Genomic DNA, 24300 nt, shown 5'->3' with positions numbered 1-24300 from the left:
ATGCTAATGTGCAAATGCTAATGCTAACGCTAATGCTAATGTGCGAATGCTAGCGCTAATGCTAACGCTAATGTGCAAATGCTAGCGCTAATGCTAATGCGCGAATGCTAGTGCTAATGCGCGAATGCTAACATTAACGCTAATGCTAACGCTAATGCATGAATACTAGTGCCTCTCCCTCTCCCTCCCCTCTCCTCTCTCCCCTCTCTTTCTCCCCCTCTTTCTCTCTCCCTCTCCTCCGCCCCCCTCTCTCTCTCCTCCTCTCTCTCTCTCCCCCTCTCCCTATCTCTCTCCCTCCCCCCTCTCTCTCTCCCCCTCTCTCTTTCTCTCTCCCTCTCCTCTGCCCCTCTCTCTCTCTCCTCCTCTCTCTCTCTCCGTCTCTCCCCGTCTCCACCTCTCTCTACCTCCCCCTCCCTCTCTCTCCCTCCCCCCTCTCTCTCCCCTCTCTTTCTCTTTCTCCTCCTCCCTCTTTCTCTCTCCCTCTCCCCGCCCCCCCCCCTCTCTCTCCTCTCTCTCTCTCTTCCTCCCCTTCCCTCTCCCCTCTCTTTCTCTTTCTCCCCCTCTCTCTCTCTCGCCCCCTCTCTCTCCCTCTCTCTCTCCACTCCACGTTACACAGCTCATGCTGCGGCGCAGGCCCGGAGCAGGCCTGTGGCACGAGAGGAAATTATCCCTTCAAAACAAAAGAAGAAGAGGAAGTCAATATTCAATGTGCTCCTGCTGGCCAATAGTGAAAAATACACATTTTCTGTAATACAATTTTTTTCATGTTGTCTCTTTGTTGTCTTTAATTATGTAAATGTAATTGAAGACAGTCTTATCAGAGACCTTACTACAGCAGTGGTGGACATAGAGAGAATAACAGGTTTATTAATTATCTCCGTAGGAAAACATTATTCTTGACGAGATTGTTGTATTATTGACTTTATTATTTTAGTATTATAATTTACCTTGAAATTTGCAGTACCCTCGTGTACCACCAGAGGTACCGTACCTGTATGAAGAAGACTCGGGACACAAGTGTCTTACGTCTTGAAGCACGTTTATTCCCATAACCCAGGAAGTCCCAACAACCTAGATGCGATGCATTCTGGGAACAGTAGTCTACCGCTACACCTCCTCCTTTTAGCTTAAGGTATACTCTTTAAAGTAAACACCAACATTTCGAAGAAACATAAAGATACAGCATATTTTAGTATAAGCATTTCTTTTCACATTAGTATTGAACATAGCTGTATTTTACCTTAACATGTCTTTAGAACAACCTTTTATGTGAACATTAGAATCTTTACAAATTCAGTCTATCAGGAGGTCTCACCAGACGACCTGAACTAGTAATAGTCCCTGTCGGTCTGAGGTGCCTTCTGTTTCTCCTCAGGAAACCCCTGTCAGTCTCTACCACATACGATCTGGGAGCATTGGTTGGTCTAACTACAGATCCAGTGGTTTCCTCAGTGGTAATCCACACTTTCTGTCCAGATGATAGTTTTGGGAGTGATCTGGCACGGTGTCTACGGTTGTAATGTTTAGCCTGCTCACGTCTCCTTTCCTCATCCTTTTTTCGAAAAGTCTGTAAATCCGGCCACGTAGGATCCAGCTTGGTTGTGTGTTGAGGTAGAGTGGTGCGCAGGTTTCTTCCCATGAGCAGCTGCGCTGGCGAGAACCCATGTTCCAGTGGAGTGGCCCTGTAAGCCAGCAGCGCTCTGCTGTAGTCACTGTCCTTTTTCCACAAGTCTTTAATAGTGCGAACAGCACGCTCTGCCTCTCCATTTGCTTGGGGGTATCTGGGGCTGCTCGTGACATGTGTGAATTGATACTCTTTTGCAAACTGTCTGAACTGCTCTGACGAAAACTGCGGCCCATTATCTGAAAACACAGTCTCTGAAACTCTGTGTCTTGCAAAAGTCTCTTTTACAGCTTTAATAGTAACTTCTGCTGTTGTGTGTTTGAGTTCAACTATTTCAATGTATCTGGAGAAAAAGTCAACAAGAAGAAGATACTGCTTCTTTGACCATTCAAACAGATCCATGCCGACCTTCTGCCAAGGGCGGTTAGGAACAGGTGTTGGCAACAGAGGTTCACGATTCTGTAACCTGTGTTTTTGACATGTTTCACAATTTTCCACCATTTGACCTATTTGTGCTGAGATGCCAGGCCACCAAACGGCCTGTTTTGCTCTGGCCCTGCACTTTGAAATGCCCTGGTGTCCTTCATGCAGACGTTGAATAATGTCCGCTCTCATTGAAGGTGGTATCACAAGTCTCTCCCCTTTCATGAGAAGACCCTGAGCTACGTGAAAGTCCATTCTGTGTTGCCAGACCCCTTTTACTTCTGGATCTAGTTTACATTTTTCTGGCCACTCTGTCAAACAATAGTCAGTTACTTTTTTACACAGTTTGTCTACTTCCTGTGCTGCCTTTAGCTCCACCAGCCTTTTTTCTGTGGCTGGGATTTGAGACACTACACAGTCCACAAAAACCTCTACCTCTTTCTCCAACTGGAGGTCACTTAATGACGGCGGACCCGCCAGCGGAGCTCGTGACAGGGCATCAGCGGTGACGAGGTTTTTTTCAGGCACATGGACAATGTTGAATGAGAATCGTAGCAGCCTGAGGCGGAATCTCAGGATGCGTGGAGGTAGGTCATCCAGGCCTCTTGTGCTCAGAAGAGGGACCAAAGGCTTGTGGTCCGTAATCAGTGTGAACTGTAGTCCCATGAGATAAGAAGAAAGTCTTTCAGATACCCATGTTGCAGCGAGTGCCTCCTTTTCTATTTGGGCATAACGTCTCTCTGTGTCGGTTAGTCCTCTTGAAATGTAGGTCACCGGCCGCCACGAACCGTCTGACTGTTTCTGAGAGAGTACGGCTCCAATACCGTATGGCGATGCATCCGCAGCTACTCTTGTGTCTGCATTATTGGAGTACTGAGCGAGCACTTCCGGAGAACTTAAGATTTCTTTTATTCTCTGAAACGCCGTTTCCTGCGGCTGTGCCCAAATCCACTCGTTTCTCTCTTTCTGCAGCTCCTTAAGCGGTGTGGTGACTGTGGCTAACTGCGGCATGAACTTGGCAAGATAGTTTGTCATGCCCAAGAGACGGCGCACGTCCTCCACACTTTGGGGCTGTGGCAGCTGCTGGATCGCTTTTACCTTGTCTGGATCCGCCTCGATGCCTTTTGCAGAAACTTTGTGTCCCACAAAAATGATTTCACTTTTTGCAAACTCACACTTCTCGTTAAGTGTGAGACCTTCTTTTTGAAACTTTTTAAGCACACAATGTAGTCTCTGGTCGTGCTCCCGTCTGTCCCTGCCGTACACCATCACATCGTCGGCATGACAGATCACACCATCAAAGTCCTCCAGCATCTGTGACATTCTCCTTTGGAAATGTTCAGGTGCTGATGCTATGCCGAAGGGAAGTCTATTGAAATGAAACCTCCCAAAAGGTGTAATGAAAGTTGTGAGAGGCCTTGACTCTGGCGTGAGAGGGATTTGCCAAAATCCGGAACGAGCATCGAGCTTTGTAAACACTTTAGCGTCTTTCATCATAGCTAATGTTTGATCCACTGCTGGGAGAATGTGACGTTCCCTTTTTACAACTGTGTTCAGGGGTGTGAGGTCCACACATATTCTGGGGGGCTTCTTTGCCGGCCTAGGAATCACCACAATGCCTGAACACCACTCAGTTGGTTCAGTTACTTTTGAAATAACTCCCATTTCTTCCATTCTGAGCAGCTCTGTTCTAACTGCATCTCTGAGGGGAAGGGGGACACGTCGCGGGGCAGACAGGGCCACAGGTATGGCACCCTGCTCTAGCTCTATGTGATACGGTTCTTTCAGCTTGCCTAAACCCTTAAACACATTGGGGTAAGCTGATCTGAAATCTGTTTCAGTTTCGCTGACTGTGTCTACTCTGTACACCAGTCCTAAAGCCTCACATGCTGGTCTACTTAACAATGGCTGTACTAGACCTGACACCAGATAGACATCTTGTGACGTAGTGCGCCCTTTTACTACCAACTGCGCCCCAAAGCAGCCTCTAACTTTAAGAGGGTAACTGCCTGGCCCTAGTAGTTTCTTTGTAGGCTTCTGCAGCTTTCCGTCCCTGTCTGGCCTGTACAGTCTCTCTGGAATAGATGTAACATCTGCCCCTGTGTCAAGTTTAAACTCAACATTTTCCCCATTTAATTTGACCTTTTGAACCCAGGGTTCTGACCTGTTTGTTCCTATTTCCCCTAAGAACACAAGCTCTTCACTGTCTGTATTACTTAGATTTTCAGTTACTTCACGTAAACCTGCTGCTTCACTACTACGACAAGCTACCGCAAAATGTCCTTTTTTCTGACATTTACGACACTGTGCCTCTTTAGCTGGGCAGTCTTTCCATGAGTGCTTATTCTTTCTTCCACAGCGACTACACTCTTTTTCATTTGGCTTGGATTTATTTTGTTCCTTCTTCTGCCATGTCTGAGACTTGCCTCTTTTAATATTTGTTCGTATAATGTCCATGTTCAGTGCTTTTTCTTCTGCAACGTTGCTGTATAAAATAGTCTGTTGTTTCTTTACAGTTTCACTCTGCCTGACCTTCTGAATCGCTTTGGCAAGTGTTAATTCTGAGTCCATTTGTAGTTGCTCTGACAATATTTTATCTCTTATGCCAACTACAACTCTGTCTCTTATAAGTTCCTCTTTAAGCATTCCAAATCCACAATTTTCTGAAAGTTTGTGTACAGCTGTGATGAAAGATTCTGCACTCTCACCATCTTGTTGACGTCTGGAGTTGAATTGCGCTCTTTCAAAAATGACATTGTGTTTTCCCACATAATGTTTATCAAAAGCCGCTTTGACCGCACCATAGTTCTTTTTGTTATCATCACTCAGTGGTAAAACAGCCAAAACGTCATCAGCTGCATCTCCCATTGCATACAGGAGTGAATTCACCTGATATTCCTCTGGTTTGCTGTTGAGGGCTGTTGCAATGCGAAACCTTTCAAAACGTCTGATCCACTTTGGCCACTCTGTAGGCCGTGAAAAATCAAATGTCTCTGGGGGAGTTATTTGTACAGTGGTCGCCATCTCTCTGTGTGAATCCCTGGCGTCGTCGCGTTCAGGATCCGAGTTTTCTGATGCACCGTCGCTCTGCACTTCTTCCTCCGCCGACATGTGGATGGGGCTGCGCGCGCACACACCTGTTAGTTTGCGCTGGTTGCGCTGGTTGTTGCAACACAGTAGATCCAGAGGAAAAGGACAGAAAACTTATAGGAAGTTTAAAAAACACTCTTAATAGATCGATCTTAATAGAAGAACTCTTATAAACAAAAACTCCTCTAGACAGAACCTCTCATACCTTAATAAAGAATGGAGGGGGAAATAAAGATAAAATAAAAAACAGCGTAAGACAAAATAATACTAATAATAATGGTAAAATAAACACTCTTTTTACATCAGTTATATGCACATGAATGTGACATTATTGCGTTAAATACTGAATATCTCAGTATTTAACAAGACTTTGTTTCCATGGCTACGCAGTCTTCTGTACTTCAGTAACTGCACCGTTCAGCTCCATCGTATGACTGAGAGAAACAGAACATGTCACAGCTTTAGATTATACATGTCATATAACATACACTTCATATGTTTAGATTATACAAGTCATATAACATACACTTCATATGTTTTAGATTATACAAGTCATATAACATACACTTCATATGTTTTAGATTATACAAGTCATATAACATACACTTCATATGTTTAGATTATACAAGTCATATAACATACACTTCATATGTTTAGATTATACAAGTCACATAACATACACTTCATATGTTTAGATTATACAAGTCATATAACATACACTTCATATGTTTAGATTATACAAGTCATATAACATACACTTCATATGTTTAGATTATACAAGTCATATAACATACACTTCATATGTTTAGATTATACAAGTTATAGAACATACACTTCACATGTTTAGATTTATAAAAGTCATAGAACATACACTTCACATGTTTAGATTATACAAGTCATATAACATACACTTCATATGTTTGTCCTGAAGCTGCTTCACAGACACATGTGACACATCAGTGTCTCTTTTGAAGAACAATTATCATTTAGTTTTTTTGGTCATAACAAAACAGACATTTTATAAATTCAAAATACTGATTCTACACTGTTTACTTTTAGTCGAGGCACAAGTTATTATTAAAATACCTTTTGCTTTGGAGTCGTCAGGAGTTTACTTGAGATGACTCTGTGTCTGCAGTGATTAGGTCTGCAGTGACCTGTAGTGACCTGTAGTGACCTGTAGTGACCTGTAGTGACCTGTAGTGACCTGTAGAGCTCTGGACAGCACAGACAGACTAAACTCACTGGTCAGCACTCTGAAGATGAGAAAGGTACTCATTAGAACGTTGATATATTCTGCACATTTAACAGAGAAAAGCTGGAATATGTTATTGACAGATTTACATTTCGCTCTGTAACACAAAAGTTCCTCTTTTCACATTAATTTTTAAAGCTAGAACCAAAAGTCATTTATTTATGCATAAGTTTAAACCTTAGAAGTTAGAAACAAAACAAGCGTGTGCTTTGTTTAAACACAGCACACGTCATTATGAAATATGTAATAAAACCTCAAATGTGGTCTCAGCCCCTGTAAGTACAGCACTGTCACTTTTAAACACCTTTACATTTATATATGTAAGATATGACCCATTATTGCAGGTTATATTTGAATTATTGGTTGTTTTTTATAGCACATAATACAAACATCACTTTATTTCCCTTCTTTCTCTAGTTTTCCTTGATCTGTGCATAACCTCTTGTCTAATAGAACATTTAGTAAGAGAAATAATTAGTTATTTATTTGCAGAAGCACGAGCCATCACGACGTGTTGTTGCATCTTTGTGTAGCTAAACTTTAGCTTACGTTAGCTCGTGTTAACTTGTGTTAACTCGTGTTAACTGTGTAATCGTTGTTTTACACTTCATATGGAACGATGTGTGAAACGTGAGGAATGACATACAAACACAACTTACGAGTATCGTGGTCTCGTCTGGTCACATTCTTCTGCTTGTGTTTAGTTTCCGTCACGTGTTCTCCCGAGGCTCGTTCATGAGGGTCACGTGCGCGCTCGGTGCGCGTACCGTTCACCGGAAGGTTAAAAATGTATTTTTTAAGTATTTTAGAAACAGTTGAAGAGTGAAATTCCTTCTATTTTATTTTTAGACTAAAAACAATTTAGCATGTTTGGTAATTTTAGAGGCCGAACTCCTGAAATGGTCCGACCAAAAGGCTGCATTCTGCGAAGTGGCCACTACTCAATTTGGAGCCAGAGGCAGAGGGGGCGTACCCTATCCAGATATTATAATACATCCATGGTTTATTCCCATAACCCAGGAAGTCCCAACAACCTAGATGCGATGCATTCTGGGAACAGTAGTCTACCGCTACAGTACCCAGGTTGGGAATCACTGGTCTAGAGAACCATGGCTTATAGAGTGACAATGTTTGTGCCAATTTTCAGATTTAGCACGAAATATGTTTTGACTTTCTAAATAGATCTGACAAGTCTGATAGGATTTATATAGGTCATGTATAAATGTGTCATTACGCTCAGTAATGACACATTTAAACTAAATATGTCTTCATTACTTGAAAAGCACAGTGTTAAATGTGTAGTTTAAACCACTACAAAGATGTTCAGACATATGTGATCCATGTAACAGTATAGCAGTTTGTGTCCCAGTCTTTGCACAAATGTTATTGTGACCATGTGTTAAACATGTGTATCGTGTGAACCAAATCATACAGTTCAACCTTACCTTTTGAGGACAGCAATTAAAAATCTTTTTTTTTTGGAGAGGTGGTCCACATTGCAAATATGTGTCTTTGTCTTTGATGGGCAAAAGTTGATATTTTAGCTTTGTCAAACTTTACAAAATCATTTTAGTTTTATACATAACGTTTTTGAGGCACATTCTAGCTTCGCTGCTGTTGTCTGGCAGAAGTTTGAAAGGTTTATCCCTTTAATTTCCATCTTTTTGAATGGCCCCTGTTTTATTCCAGGGCAGAAGTCGGATAAATGTGACTTGCCTGTTCAGAGGGGTCACTTTGCAAAATATCAGTCAAATCAGATGTATTGGTTCCACATGATAAAGTGGCCTGGGGGGGATAGATTTGACCTGCGATGCCATTTGTCTAGTCATTTTTTGATTTAATAATCAAGTGATTATTTCGATTATACACACATTTTTAACCAATTAAAAGGTAAAACATGGTGACTGAGGACTTCCAGATAGATGATTTAGATGATATAAATCACTGATTGTTTCTGCCTTTTTTGCCATTTTGAGTTAAAAATGTTGCCTTCTTTGTGATAAAACATCTTTTACCATGTGTTGTAGTTCAGTTTTGTTATTGTCCAGAAAACTGACAAATAATAAAATAGTCAAAGATTACCTTAACAGTGCTGATTATTCTGATTAATTACTTCAAATTGTATGGAAAAATGTATATGTAAAACAGCAGCAGTCCAAAGTGTCATTTGAATAACTCGCAAAGACAAAGCCGTACAATAAAATATGCATTTATTAATAGTGATTAAAGTACCGTTCACTTCAAAACGTTTCGGCTCACACTGGTCAAGGCTTATTTTACACAATTAAGAAAGTCCAACATAAATACATTCCGATTTCATAAATACAAAGCTGTACACTTTCCCTTTAAACCAAGACTTTAATGTTGAAGATTGTCGCACTCTGGACACTTCACACACACGCTCAAAACGCTCAAAAACAAACTGGAAAAAAATCTGTAAGCCAAAAAACACAAAAATAAAAGAGTTCAAATGACTCCAATTGGAGTAGATTAATCCATTATATTGGTCTCCATGTTTGGATTTCATGTTTAAGACAATTTATCTGTCCAAGTTGTATTTTAATTTCTTTTTACGCATTTAAATTAATAGGTGCAACTTTCTTACTCTTACAAGTCTCAAAACCAACTCGCTAAATAAATGTAAAAAAGTCCAAATTATTCAAAACAAAACATCATTCTGAATTTAAGTTAAGTAGATTTCTGTTCAATCAGACAAAACATTCGACATTACCATTTCCAAAAACGTGCAACAAACTGTATTTCACATTGTTTTATCTGAATTTGCATGAACTTGTTCAGTAACTACAGCTAAAGTCGTTTGTTGGATAAGACCAAGTATCACGTGCAGGTTCACAACGAAACCACAAGAGCAGGACTAAACCAGGTCTGACCAAGGACTAAACCAGGACTAAACCAGGACTGACCAAGGACTAAACCAGGACTAAACCAGGACTGACCAAGGACTAAACCAGGTCTAAAGAAATGCAATGAGCCCGCTCTAACGCAGGACTAAACCAAGACTAAACCTCCTCTGATAGATCCTGGGAACACTACACAAGCTCAATTACTAAACCCAGCCCAGAACTAAACCAGGTCTAATGTAGGACTAAACCAGATCTAATGCAGGACTAAACCAGGTCTAAAGCCCCTGCTTACCGACTGACAACTGCATTTTGGGAAAACTTGACAAAATGTGACCCCGTTCACTCAAACCTTTACTGAATGTTCTTATTTTAAACATAAAATGTTACCTACACATAAACGGATGCAATGGTGATCATCATGTTTTGTCTGATTGGTCTCCAAGCAACTGTTTTGGTTTGTCATTTGTGTTTATTTTCTGACTGAAAATGTCCAAAAGAATGTTCTAGTTTTAAGGACAAAAAAGCTTGAGTGGTTAAAATAGTTATTACTCAAAACTCAAAAAAGTGCACTGAATGAACACTTAAGTTATGTAACTCTTGATTAAAGATTCCTTTAAAGAACCGCCACAATATTAGGTGCATCTGCTCTAAATGCCACTCTATGCCAAAATATAATCAGCAAATTATATGAAAGCAATTTCCACTCATTTAGTTCCCCATCGAAGAAAGTCTGAGCAATATATAGAAATGTAGATGATATATATCGAGTATTTAGTTAAGAAATGCAACAAAGAGTTGATTAAACATGGATATTTCTGCACTTTTGGGATTAATTTTATAGACAGTTCTATCAAATTGTCCAATAATTAAACTAGTACATTTAAAGGCATGTTTTAACACATTTATGTACACATTTCATCTAGATATTACTTTTGTCAATGTCGCCCAACCTTATTTTATACAACACAAATTATTAGTGGCTCAAAAGTATGTCTTCAGAACTAAATGTGTTTTCAAATGATTTGGTGATAAGATATTTGAACTAAAGTATTACAGCTGATGCACCAAATGATCGTGGTCAGGCGTTTGGTTACAATACAACAAGGTAAAGTTATATCACAGCTGAACACACAATATATATGAATAGGTCCAAGAAATAACATTGTTGACCCTCCCAAATTTAAAATGATCTGTATAATAATCCACACATATATTCTTATTTCAATAAGAAGAGGCCATTCACAGACTTTCTCACAAGGCAATAGTCCAAAAAAAGATGTTATTTTCAAATGTTTCAACATCACAGTGCAAAGTCGTATGTGCAGCGTCTCCGTGTTCAAGGCACAAGCTAAACAGTCCACCTGATAAGAAGCAGAAAGTAGAGACAGGAAGTACAAAGCGTTACTGATGATGCAAATCCAATCCTCAGTTTGTGGAAAGTACAGGCAGAAAGCCCAACCCTAAATAAAATGAAGGGTGTGGCAATGTTTTCAAGTCAAATGTATTAACATACCTTGATAATTACACTCAAAAAACAAAAAGTATTTTAAGCCTATTGAATTAGGCGTATTATTATTTCTAAAAATTAGGGATGGGCAAGCACATTAGAAAGACAAACGCACCGGACGCGCGTTCTCGACGTGCCGGACTCATGTCAGTAGAATACACTCAGCAGCAGACGTGTGTCCGAGTCGTCCTGCACATGCGCAGTGGAAGAGTGTCGTCCTGCACATGCTCAGTGGAGGAGTTGTGCTGTGTTGCTTTTTCTCGTGGTGTAAATGGAGTTTAATGGCAGATCATGGCTTTGGTTTATTAACTTTACAAAGTCAGCGGCTATAGGCGCCAGCCGAGGCAACCCGCCGGGGGCCCGCGTGAGCAGGTCCCGCCGGGCGCCGTAGCTGGGGAGATCCGCGAGAAGGCCCCGGGGAGCACGTCTTGAAAACGTGAATAATCTGGCGCCTTAGCAACTGGCTTAGTGCAGAGGAGTAAAAAAACACCCAGTTTTAGAATCTACAAATTTTTCTGGTTCTTTTCAATGCCCTGGCAGTGGCAATAAACTTTAGTTTTGTGTTTGATAACATTGTTTAAGTTAAAATGTACACAATGTATTTATTTGTATTTAACTGGTTAAGTGTTTGTTTGCACAACTAATGTTGTGGCGCTTTAGTGTCAAGTTCTAAGAATTTACAAACTGTACTGAACTGTTTTCTGGTTTAGGGACATTTGGTACTAGACTGGTTCTGCTGCTCCTAAAATGTGTTTTGAGTGTAATGTTTCATGAGATTACAATGTTACTGACATTACCTCTGAAGTGGCCTGTTCATCTTTAATGATTGTGGCTCAGGATTGAATGATTAGAGGTGAATGATTAATATTTTACTTAACTGCTACTGAATAAAAATGCTGATGCACTTTACACTTCTTTTGAATTCATTTTGAATTTTGCACGTAAAAATGCGATTAATCGCGATTAAAAATTTTAATCGTTGCCCTAATAAAAATCTAAAAACACTCGAGTTCAAAATGTAATTAAAAAAAGAAAACTAATTTAATGTTTAGGCTCTGACATAATATACATAATATAGTCAAAAAATAAACGAGATGTGGCGTTCAAATAATAGGTTTTAGACGCGTTTCTAAATTTGAACCTGAATGTATTTGCAATAGTTTCTCATATTGTGCAGCCATAATCTAAGGTTGCTGTACTTGATTTTTCCCATGTAGTTGAACAAAATTTGTTTTGATACAATACAAATATATTGTAAAAGCAGCTCTTAGGGTTCAAATGAGACCTCAGAGCGTTCTGCATCTAATTATAGAGCGTTTGATTCTTGGCGTTAGCGTGAAAAGTTGTTATCGTTAGCTTTAGTGTCACGGCAAAAATCACTCAGTCCTCTGTAAGTAATGAAAAGCACTCATACAAACTCATTGCGGTGAATAACCAACCTCGTTAAAGCTTGTTAATCTGATTAAACTGTGTAGCGTGCCCAAAACCACAATGTGACTAAAGCAAACATCCGCAAACGAAACGTGTTCCAGTTCAAAAAGAAGAGAGTGCTTTGTCAAGATCCATAAATGACTTAAAGGTTGAATGGACGATTTCTTTGGCCCAAATCTGAGTCTTATTTCCTCGTGGCGTGGACTGCCGATTAGTCCTGCCACGTATCGATCATAAAACGCACCTACCGCTCACCTGCAGCCGCGTCAGGCTCGTCCCCACGTTTCCGTGTGTCTAAGTGCATTGATCCATCATAATATAGTTCCCGCAGTGTACTGGATCAAATTAAGACAGAGAAACATAAGAGACAGAAATCTACGGGAGACAGTGATGCGATGCGGCCCGTCGCTCAAATAAACAAACGCACGTGTGTGTTGTATCAGTCCGCACGGGGGAGTGGCATGCGCACTTCCGCCTGCGTTCTCAAATCGCCCATTGCGCCTTTTTTAAAGATTGGTTGAAAACGTCATCTTTTTCTTCATTTAAAGCGGCTCTACACAGCGCCCCCTGGGTCAGCTCTACGCCTGGTGTTTTTCTTGAATAAAGCACCCAAAAAGTTACAGAGTGCTCCTGTAAAATGGAAGATTGATCCCTTTTCAGCTGTGAAACCAAAGCTGTGTCCACAAAGAGTTTGGAATCTTATTCATGACAGCCCGAGACAATAAACGACTAATTATTTGTTTTAATGGATTCTTCAAAATGTTGCTTATTATTAGTTTGATTTCAGTTTGACTTTGGCTGCTGTGTCTGTAAGTGCTGGGATGTCGGCTCAGGTTTATTCCCGGTGTCATACTTGACATCTTTCTTTTATAGACAATGTACCCAGAGGTGAACACATTGACATTTAGATAATACTGTGAATGATGATTTGAATATCGAGTTTATCGTTCATAAAAAATGCTGCAAAAAGAGCGGATTAGAAATAAAAATGAAATAGTGTAAACTTTGAAAGAGTGTAGAAGATAGTGATATTTCTGCCCTTTTTATGAGTCGTTTTATAGACTTGTATCAACATTCAAATTAGCATCCGACGGCGATATTATCTATAGTTATCTTGCTGATACAATAAGTCTTTTCAAAAACATGCCCATTGTATTCACAGCTCCTTTGGTTACGAGCCAAGAGTAAATGATAAACGATAGTCACACCAACAGACCTGTCCGTCTGCAAGTCAGAACTACTACTAGAGGTGGGGAATGTATATCCAAATGTAAATAAGACATGCAAAATTTGAACTGCGTGTATTTGGTTAATAGTAAAAAAGAAAGTGTAATATTGGGGTAATTACTGCTTTGGCATAAAGAGTCAAGTTAAATCGATCAATCGCAAATAATTGACAATTTAAATAATTGTTAACTAATTTAGTAATGGAAGAATCGATCAGTGTAAATGCAGTGTATTTGATGAAAACACTCTTTTTTTTCTTTTGTTCCTCCCTCAGGATCCTCAAACAGCTTCAACAGTTGCAGTTCATCAGTCGCGGCCCTAAGTAGGTCAAACAATTATTAGTTTGTCACTAAATTTGTTGACAAATGTTAAAAAATAAAAATTCTTTGTCCTTGGCATGAACTCTGTGGGTGTTTCTCATGTGTTTTTAAAGGTGCAGTACGTCAATTTTCGGGTGAGAAGTCTCCATGGAGTTAAGTTAAGGCGGTTGCAGGTCACAGGTTTTACATTGTCCCCAGAACATTGCAGTGAAAATGTCATCGATAAGCGGCAGTTGAGAAGTTTTAACGGTAAACGAGCCGAGAAGAAGTGCTTTTGATAAATGACTACAACACCGTCATGAACTGATCAGGAAGGACCACGTAAGCCGCTGATGTGCAAGTTACTTTTCAAACAATCGTCTCACAAAGAAACGTAATGCTGGAGTATTATGAGGGGTTAGTTATCTTTAAGAGATCCTGATGTGCTACGGCAGAATGCAGATGCGCAGAACAGTCTTAAATGTTTGGTCCTGTGAAGTGTAATGTATAATGTATATAATGTAAAAGCTTCTCCGTACTTTCAGGCAAATGTCAGTACATTATAATGTACATGATCCGGGAAAAGAATCTCATTGCGATTATTCTGCTCAGTTCACATTGTAATGCGTCAAAAAGACAAATACAAGAATCGCATGTATTTAACAAGTGTGAACACATCTAAACTACAGGGTTTGCTTTTTTTGTTGTTTGTGGGAGATTTGCTAATTGGGTGGATTATAATTGCAATTTGGATTTGATTGCAGCCCTAGTCAGACCCATATTATACTATTCAATACATGGAAAAATTATATAAAATGTTAGCCAAATTTTCCTTTCCGTTGACCACAATTTTGAATTAAACACATAAATTCTCCTTAGTATTTCATATACGTTATGTCACAAAAAAAAAAATCAGCTTTATAAATTTAAACTTAACCACAAAAATGTCTCTTATAATGTCCCATTATAAGTTATTGACATGTGCCTTGTGTGAACAGAATATAAAATTGCGTATGACAAATTTTACTTAGAATCACTGGATAAGTAGGTCACAATTCACTGTTTTCAGATAATCTTTTTCGTTTGAGTTGAACTCCTGATAAAAGAAGTCTCAGATATTAAGCAAGGTCAAAAGATTCTAAACTAAACTAAAATCCTTGGGTTCAGTTTTGCCCTACTTTGGTCAATGGCCTTGGCTGTTGTGCTCCTCCTCTGCCTCCCGGGCTGGTTTTTTGTCCTGGACCTGGTCTGGTTGGGCCTTGACCTGGTCTGGTTGGGCCTTGACCTGGTCTGGTTGGGCCTTGACCTGGTCTGGTTGGGCCTTGACCTGGTCTGGTTGGGCCTTGACCTGGTCTGGTTGGGCCTGGACTTGGTCTCGTTGGACTGTGTCGGAGACGGGGGCGGCGTCCAGGACCCCCTTGTACCCAGACGGGACAGGCGGGTGGTAACGGTACCCGTATCCAAAGGCACGGAGGTGATAGGTGTAATACTCCATCAAGTACATGAGCGAAGCATCGACGTAGTGGAAGGAAACGGAGATGTCCGAGCAGCAGTTTGGACCCTGAAGCAAGAGAAAAAAAGATACAAAAGTGAATTATAGTCAATGCAATATAATATAATATTTTTTTCTTTCAAAGAGAAAGTGTGAGCGGTCACCTCCAAAGTCTCACTGGAAAAACTACAAATCAAGTTCTGGAGGTAATAATGGACCCATACATGAACTTTAAACAGGCCTCCTGCTGGTGTCAGAGTCAGGACTAAACATGGACCGGCCTCCTGCTGGTGCCAGAGTCAGGACTAAACATGGACCGGCCTCCTGCTGGTGCCCAGAGTCAGGACTAAACATGGACCGGCCTCCTGCTGGTGCCAGAGTCAGGACTAAACATGGACCGGCCTCCTGCTGGTGCCAGAGTCAGGACTAAACATGGACCGGCCTCCTGCTGGTGCCAGAGTCAGGACTAAACATGGACCGGCCTCCTGCTGGTGCCAGAGTCAGGACTAAACATGGACCGGCCTCCTGCTGGTACCCAGAGTCAGGACTAAACATGGACCGGCCTCCTGCTGGTGCCAGAGTCAGGACTAAACATGGACCGGCCTCCTGCTGGTGCCAGAGTCAGGACTAAACATGGACCGGCCTCCTGCTGGTGTCAGAGTCAGGACTAAACATGGGGAATCTGTTTCAGTTTTATGTCTTCCTGAACATGTGAGACAGATTCTACTCTGACAATGTTCAAATCTAAGGCGAGAGTTTTTTAATTTGTTGTTTCACCGGACTTTCCTTGGCATTTTTTAAGAGGGGAGGACGGAATAAAAATAAGATATTATTTTCACGTTATCAGATCACATCTCTACCATCCAGAAGTCAGAGTTGAATTTATTACATTTTATTCTAAATAAATGTCTTGGATTTTTAGAATATAAGCCCTACTACCACCTCTCTACATTATCTACATAATTATAGTTATCAATGCAAGAAATGTGTATACAAAAAAAACATGCCTTCAAAAAAGATGGCTCCAGCTAAATGTCAATGATATAAGATAATAGATGCACCACTGTGTGCAGCCTGTTCACTATATTTTTGATTAAATGTTGGCCAACTGCACAATAAAGTAGACTACATAAAGTGATTGCCTGGTGAATGAATTAACTTCACCTTTAATATGGAGTTCTATGATGGCTTGTATTCATGTTTAACACACTTACATTCATTGTCATTTGTTTTTAAAGTAAACATTCCTTCCATAGGTTTCAGAGATGGACCGCTGCTGTTGCAATATCATAAACTAAGGTGGAATTCACAGTGATCAGACAGAAAGTAGTCCCAGACTGACAGCTTCTCAGAAAATGAATCATCCCGTGACCAAACAAGTCAGTTTGATAAACTTTATTGAGTCTTGACAGGAACACAAACTGTGCAATGAATGAAATGTCTTATTGAGCTAAGCTTAAAAGGCGCAATGGACGATTTTTCGGTGATTTGAGAACGCAGGCGGAAGTGCGCATGCGCACTCCCCCGTGCGGACTGATACAACACACACATGTGTTTGTTTATTAGCGCGACGGATCGCATCTCTCGTCTCCCGTAGATTTCCGTCTCTTATGAGTCAACTCGAACTGTCCTTCTCCGTCCTAATTTTGTCCCGTACACTGAGAGAACTATATTATGATATATCAATGCACTTAGACACGCGGAACCGTGCTGCTCTCGCGGAACCGTGCTGCTCTCGGGGGACGAGCCCAGATGCTGCTGCAGGTGAGCGGTAGATGCGTTTTATGATTGATACGTGGCAGGACTAATCGGCAGTCCACGCCACGAGGAAATGAGACTTGGATTTGGGCCAAAAAAAATCGTCCATTCAACCTTTAAAAGGTCCCATAACATGCAAAATCGACTTTTCAGAGCTTTTAACCTTCTTAGATTGCTATTTGTGCTTCATACATGTACCCAGAGTGTTTTTTTGATTGATTCCCGCAGGTTTTAGCTATAGTACAGACTATCTCCTTTCCTTGAACTGACGGGGGGTGGGTGCAAGACCGCGTCATAAGGGCAGGCAGGAGTCACCATCCCCCCTCCCCTTTTATTTTTATTGAGGTTTTGGCCAAAATAACTACGGAAAATCCGCAAAAACAGAACAAAAAAATTGGAAACTCCATTTTTTGACGTTCGCAAAACAACTTATTAAAAAACTCTCGCCTAAGCTAAAAAAAAATGTTTTTAGCTGTGCCTTATTTGAATTGCACTCTTCTCTTTTAGGTCTTTGTGATTTTAACTGCTCTACAAATAAACCTGCCCTGCCTTAAAGAGGACACTTAATTAGCCTTTATCTTGTGCATACAGTGTTTCCTCATCATTAGTTTACTCAAAGTTTTATTTGATTGAGTCCTGCAATTACGCATGGGGCGAAAACCAGACTTTACCCTCCTCTTTCTATTTTTATTCATTAGTCTTTTCAAAAAGACATATCTGTTGAAAATATATTAGCAAATAAATTGCTGGTTTACTCAACAAATACTATGAACAAATAGGATATAAGCTGAAGGGACTCTTAACTGCACTGGAGTGGTCAGATCTTGTGGCCACTCCAACATTTCTCTAGGGAACTTGCTCTGAGCCAACTTAAGATCACCTCATTTGTTCTCCATTTTAGGGCTCTTTGTAACACTATCCTCATGAATGCACTTCTTGTCTAATAACAATAATAACAATCATAATCTTTATCCGATTCTTTATTAGTAGACTGCATAGCACCACAGGACACTTTGATACTAAGCCTCCCAGCTTTGAGTTTCCTTCAGAGGCCACAACATTCAACTCATTTATGCCGACTCGTAACTGCACCACATTATTACAGTAATACAGGTTTTACAAGGGCCCCGCCGCAGACGGTCCACAGGTCACATGACAGGAAGTGACCCGGGAAGTGCAGAACAACAAATGCGTTGAAAATAAAAGTATGATCTCACATTTTATTGATTTGACGGTTATTATATTTATGCAAATAGTGAGATTCAACCAAAGGCCAAATACAAAACATAAATTAAATTTTGGTTCTGAGAAGAATTTGAAAAATTACTGTCTTTTTGCTGTGTAATTAAAAAAACTGTTAATTCATGTTGACATCATACGTAACAGATGGAAATGAGCCCATTACTACAATCCGGCGTGTTTATGTATGCATTTCATGTGAGCTCATTAACATGCTCTGTCCTGACCAAATAAACTCATCTCCTCTGGACTAGGCATGACTATTGCCAAAATAATGATAAGATAAGATATGCCTTTATTTGTCCACACAATGGGGAAATTCCGATGTTGCAACGCAAATAGATATAGTAGAAAAGAACAGATAACTTATAGGAAGTTTTAAAAAAACACTCTTAATAGAAAAAAAACTCTTATAAACAAAACTCCTATTAGGCAGAACCTCTCATATCCCTAATAAGGAATAAATAGAAAAATAAAATAAAATTAAAAATAAACACAGCTGTCCGTGTCGTGTCTGAAGTCTGCAGTGTAGAGGATGAAGAGAAAGGGTGCGAGGACGGTGCCCTGGGGCGCCCCCACACCCCCATCATAATGATTCAAATTGCAGTTAGAATTATTATTCATGTTATGAATAAGTTCCAAGTTTCATAACTATTATATAAATGTACTTCATTAGGTGAAATCAGCTGCGAGCACAGTGGCATGTGACACACTCCAACTCAAACCTTTGCAACAAGACCTCACTTACTCCAAAGAATGCATTTATTAAAGATCTTAATTAGTGGTGCTTAGGGTTAGGGTGTTAACCCGTTCCAGATAGCGATGTCATGGCAAAAGCTTGGGCCAATAACCGATGTGTTCTATACGGTATTTAGGCAATTTAAATAATTGTATTTTTTTATTATATATATTTTAATCAAATAAATATTACTGAAATCGAATTTGTTTTTATTCCAAAACAAGGATCAAATCTATATATATGCATAGAACCAGTTAGAACACATAATAACCGATTTGGAGTAACTGAGTAACTCTCGTGTTGGCGAATATAAACTTTCTTTGTCGACTCTTGAATGAAACCCTGAGCCTCTGACAATGCAAAACTGTTACTAGAATCCGGTTGAACTTTCTCTGTTCAAACATGGGTGAAAGTTGTGGCTCATGCACATTTCTACAATACTGGAGGCTTTTTTTGTGGTACAATAAGATCTGATAGCTGTCAAATAAGTAACATCTATAACTAATTATTCATAGCGACTGAGTAAAAAGGGGTTCAATTTAGCCATTTATTGATTTGCAACTCATGATTTGTTATCAATATTACATATTAAGAAAAGGATTTAATCTGCTTTAGGGGTTTTACGTTAGTGTAGTTTCAATATGATCGTTATCGTGATACTTTTCTGTAGCGAGTAGCAAAATGTGTCATAGATACAGGTAGAAGCTAAAGTAAGTAAATAAACATTTAGATAATATTGTATTCAACATTAGTATATTTTTTATATTTAAAAATAAGCTACAAAAACAGTAAACTTTCAAATTGTATAACGTTAAGTGATATGTTTGCACTTTAGGGAATAATTTGACTAAGATTCCACATTTGTCTGATTTGTCTTAAACCTCAATTAATACATGTTTTAACCAAATTCTGGTGAATTTACATAATATTGTCTGAATATTGCTATCGGGATACTAATTTTTGTCAATAAAGGGTGACAGTTCAGCGAGCCTCTTACCTCCGAGATGGGGTAGTAGCAGTAGCTCCAGTACCAGAAACTTTTGGGGAACTTGGAGGTGAGATGTTGCTCGGGCACAAACGGATGGAAAGTCTCCCTCAGCGTCGTGTCTCTGGAGTCCCCTGCGATCACCCCGACCTTCTCCATGCACTGCCCCATTGCCAAGTCCTCCACAGAGGTCGTGTGCGTGCATGTTTTACTCTTAAACCCCTCAACAAACCTCTTTAATGCCTCTCTGCTCAACACGTAGCCCGCACCGCCGCTCATGTAGCCCTGTTTTGTGTAAGGTTTGAACCTCCTTCCGAAATATATGGGCTCTTCTGGCGTGTGATTGGCCAAAAGCCATCTCAAATTGTCCACGATGACATAGGTATCATCGTCCGCCTTCAGAAACCAGTCGGCTTCATGCGCATGGTGCTCGTAGGCGTACTGGAAAGCGCGAATGGTTTTCCAGTAGAGTTGGTCGCGGCCCTCTTTGGTGTTGAGGCCAACGGTAGGGAAATCGGGGTCGTCGACGGAGCTCATGAAGACGACGATGTTGCAGTGGCGGCTCCAGGTGGCTTTGACGTGACGGGCCTTCTTCTCCAGGTTACTGGGTCTGGTCATCACCCAACATAAGATGCGCACCTTTTTGTAGAGCTCGTCTGCCATTCGACTGTCCTCACCTGCAAGAGGGAAAAGCAGACTAAAGCCCTTGTCCAAGCTGTGCACTTCATCCTCAAGTGCCAAAACAACAGAAATTTTCACAGATATGGACGAGACGCTAGTACAATTTACCTGAGGTCCCGGGGTAAAAAATAATCCTGTCTAAATAGGGCTTGAATGCTTGCAAGTCAAAAGTAAGCCGTGGAGGATCAACACCTAACATTTGGAACGCACTATCACTGACGCTGTGTAAACAGGCAGATGAATAGTTACGCAATTCAAACACTCATCGTTAGCCTATTCAAAACTCCACGCTATCCAGGAGGAGTTGGGTCAACCCACGAAGCGCTTGCTTAAAATTCCTTTTGTCTGTTGATACAGATAGAAAACCTGCTACTTCTCAGCAGAAGTAAAGGATGAGGTGAAAAGGGTGCTTCTGAACATGCTAGACACAGTGGACACCAGTGCCAGCAAACCCACACCTGAGGAACCTGCAGCCAAAAGGGCAAGTCCACTGCTTTCGGTGCATGCTGAGATACTGAAGGAGAGTGCTAGCAATGAGGAAGAGCGACTGCTGAGCAGCCCTTCATCTGTGCAGTTACATCGTTACCTGTCCGAGTTGCCCATCAAGAGATCTGAAGATGAAACTGTAAATGATGTACTGAAATACACATTACCCTGCACTTGCCCCGCTTGCCCAAGCCTACCTCTCTGCTCCATGTACAAACGTCGATAGCGAGCGCTTGTTTAGCTTGGCTAGTAATGTCATAGATGAGAAAAGAAACGGGCTTTCTGGTGAGAAATCACCAGTGATTGCATTGGGAGTGGGATGGAGTACTTTGTTCACAACCTAAAGCTACCTGTTTGTATTGATGTTTTTTTTTATCCCATATTATGATGCACTTTTTTATTAAGAGAGGTCAAAGGCCTGAAGAACCAGTTTTCATTTTCAGTACATTTATTGCACTTTATCTTTAGTTTGTATTAATATTTACATTATATGCTGCACCTTTTATTTTGAAATATTAAAAGAGGTGGTGCAATTTACTTTGAGCACCAGCTTTAATATTCAAGTACAAAGATTTCGTTGCACTTTATTTTCTTTAGATGGACTTAGTTTTCTTTTGTCTTATAACTGCTGCTTGTGTTGAGGTGTTGTTGAAAGCCTCAAATGGGGGTACGAGTCCCCCGAGGAGTACCCAGAGGTACTGGAGGGGTAGTCAATAAATAACATTGTACCAGACAACTGCTGGGATGTTTTTGAATGTTGTTGTTTGAATGCAAGTAAGAAAATTGAATGCAAGTTAGAAAATTGGTATCGGTTTTGGCAGGTCAGACCTCCTTAAAAAACAGAAATCGGTATCGGCCAAGAACTTTGCAATCGGTGCATCTCTAGCCCAGATGCCACAATGATAATAGAAACACTCTTTAGTTAGACAATAAAAACTCAATCTGGTCTAATTCTGCTATAAATCTAGATAATTCTGAAACTAGGTAAAGGCAAGGTCAAAGAATCAAGACTTCTTCAAAACAATATCTAGTTTGGATATTAGGTTCTGCTTGAATCAAGATCAGGGAGTTGACAGTTGGCAACATCCAGGTCACATTCCAACTTGACAGTGCAAATTAGAGACATACCTGAAATACAAGACAGACCTGTAATGAAGGCATCTACAGTACTGTACAGTAAGTGACACTATTAAAATGGCCAACTACTGTACTCAGGTCTGCACCGTCAACCACTGAACACAATTCCTTTAACAAGTTTCAGCATGTGACGAGCATTTATCAGCGGGCGGCAGTAGCTCAGTGGTAGAGTGCTCGTCTTCTGATCTTGGTGGTGCGATCGCAGCTGCCTCATGTGAATACTGCCGTTGTGTCCTTGGGCAAGACACTTAACCCAACTCGCCCTCCAGTGTCTGCGTATATCTGGGGTGTGAATGTGTGTGTGAATGGGTGACTGGTTCCTTGATGTAAAGCGCTTTGAGTACCTTGACGGTAGAAAAGCGCTATATAAATGTGACCATTTACTACTACTACTTCTACTACAGCAGTAACTTTTAGCTACCACTCTTTAACAGCTAAAATTACTGTATTACTTCCAAATTCACACACAACTAGAACATGAAAACCATCCATCCATCCATCCATCCATTTTCTACCGCTTGTTCACTTTCGGGGTCGCGGGTGACTGGAGCCTATCCCAGTGACTTCGGGCCTTAGGCGGGGTACACCCTGGACAGTGGCCAACTTGTCGCAGGGCCAACACAGAGACACAGACATTACAGACAGTTCACTCTCACATTCATTCACTAGGGCCAATTTAGAGTCACCAATTTTTACCTAACACATGCATGTCTTTGGACGGTGGGAGGAAGCCGGAGAACCCGGAGAGAACCCACGGTAACACGGGGAGAACATGCAGACTCCACCCAGAGAGATCATGTGATGTTGGTCTGGTCCGGGAATCGGACCCACGATCTCCTTCTTGGGAGGCAAGAGCGCTAACCGCCTTTGCCACCGTGCACAACATGAAAACCCTTTGCCCTAAATATTGCACGAGATTTATGTTAATTACATGTGGTTGTGTAAGTAAAGGGCTATTGTAGTCAGTGAAAGGTTTAAATTACACACCACATATCACCTTGAAATATTTGCACAAGGATTATTTACCCAAGGTTTGTTGTGTGTTCTTGTTCTCTGCCCTTTGACTCATGTAAAACAATGAATATTTACCACAGGTTCTATCCCACCAAACTAAGTCATAATTAATGTCATTAATGTCATTAGTAACACATGTAAAGCTGTCATTTGCACTTTAAAGAGCATTTCTGGGACATACCTTTGTGGTGTGGGTGCTCCAGGTTAAACAGCGCAGACCTGTCCTTCTTCCACACTTTCCTGTCCTGCTCCAGCTGAAGTTGATAGTCGTGTATTTTGTCATAATTAGTGGAATATTCCTTGACAGCCCTTTCGAACCAAACCTGCCGCAGGAACACGTACAAGGAGAAAGTCCCCACCACAAACCCGGCATAAAAGGAAAACTTCGCCCCCAGCGCCTTCATGCTGCTGCCTCCGTCCCGGTTGTAACGGCTGTTCTGCGGCTGTCACTCCTTCAACGTCGTGACATGTACTGGAGGAGAAAAGGCGAGAAAACGGGACAAAAATCAACATTTAAGCTTCGAGCAGAACCAGGGCCCCGCCAGGAAGAAGTGGTCTCTGCACAGCTGCAAACAAACACGACCCGTGCACCGTCACGAGTATGTGCTGAAGTGAGAAATGCACGATGTCACCCGACAAGCGGACCACAGCCTCCAAAGGTGTGGTTTACTCACCAGGCTCATCCCGGGCTCCATCTCACAGAGTTTCATAGCTCGCTAACTCTGCTGCGGCGCTTGCGATTTACTGCGTCCGCGACGGAAAATAAATAATTACACACTTATTTTTGTACACAGAGATTAGCTGATCAGTTATGTCATGTGGATAGAGGGACAGTAAACCCGTTTTATTCCTCCTCTGGGCCTAACGTCGTGTTTGCTGAGCTGAGGATGCTAACTAGCTTTCCCGTTAGGTCCACGTCATACGGGAACTTTTGCTGTGTCACTGAGTCCCGCCCACTTTTCGGTGAAAACAGTTCCGTTTCGTTCAATGGCGGAAGATACAAATCATGGATATATTATTACTGTTATACAAATGGACAGGTCTCTCCT

The 24300-nt window shown here is 40.9% G+C and overlaps 2 protein-coding genes across 2 annotated transcripts in view; both read right to left on the bottom strand.

Moving 5' to 3' along the window:
- stat2 (signal transducer and activator of transcription 2) overlaps positions 1–24300 on the bottom strand; it is a 60929-nt gene that overhangs the window by 27042 nt on the left and 9587 nt on the right. The window lies entirely within an intron of this gene.
- On the bottom strand, positions 14669–23690 carry c1galt1lb (core 1 synthase, glycoprotein-N-acetylgalactosamine 3-beta-galactosyltransferase 1, like b). Its single transcript, XM_072452756.1, has 4 exons — positions 23433–23690; positions 19946–20610; positions 15069–15281; positions 14669–14963 (listed from the first exon to the last, which is right to left on the bottom strand). The coding sequence occupies exons 1-4, from the start codon at positions 23653–23655 to the stop codon at positions 14904–14906; spliced, it is 1161 nt and encodes a 386-aa protein (XP_072308857.1). The 5' UTR covers positions 23656–23690; the 3' UTR covers positions 14669–14903.

The sequence above is a fragment of the Eucyclogobius newberryi genome, unplaced genomic scaffold, assembly GCF_026437365.1.
Source record: "Eucyclogobius newberryi isolate DKJ021-1_F unplaced genomic scaffold, fEucNew1.0.hap1 SCAF_19, whole genome shotgun sequence".
Taxonomy (NCBI): Eukaryota; Metazoa; Chordata; class Actinopteri; order Gobiiformes; family Gobiidae; genus Eucyclogobius; species Eucyclogobius newberryi.
Note: the sequence above shows the minus strand (reverse complement) of the source record. Positions and strands in the feature narration are given on the sequence as shown.

Coding starts and splice junctions, on each gene's coding strand:
- c1galt1lb (XM_072452756.1), bottom strand. CDS start 23,655: ATGAAGGCGCTGGGGGCGAAGTTTTCCTTTTATGCCGGGTTTGTGGTG. Junction 15,282..19,945: donor GCTACTACCCCATCTCGGAG/GTAAGAGGCTCG, acceptor CTCTTGCTTCAG/GGTCCAAACTGCTGCTCGGA. Junction 14,964..15,068: donor TCCAGGCCCAACCAGACCAG/GTCAAGGCCCAA, acceptor CAACCAGACCAG/GTCCAGGACAAAAAACCAGC.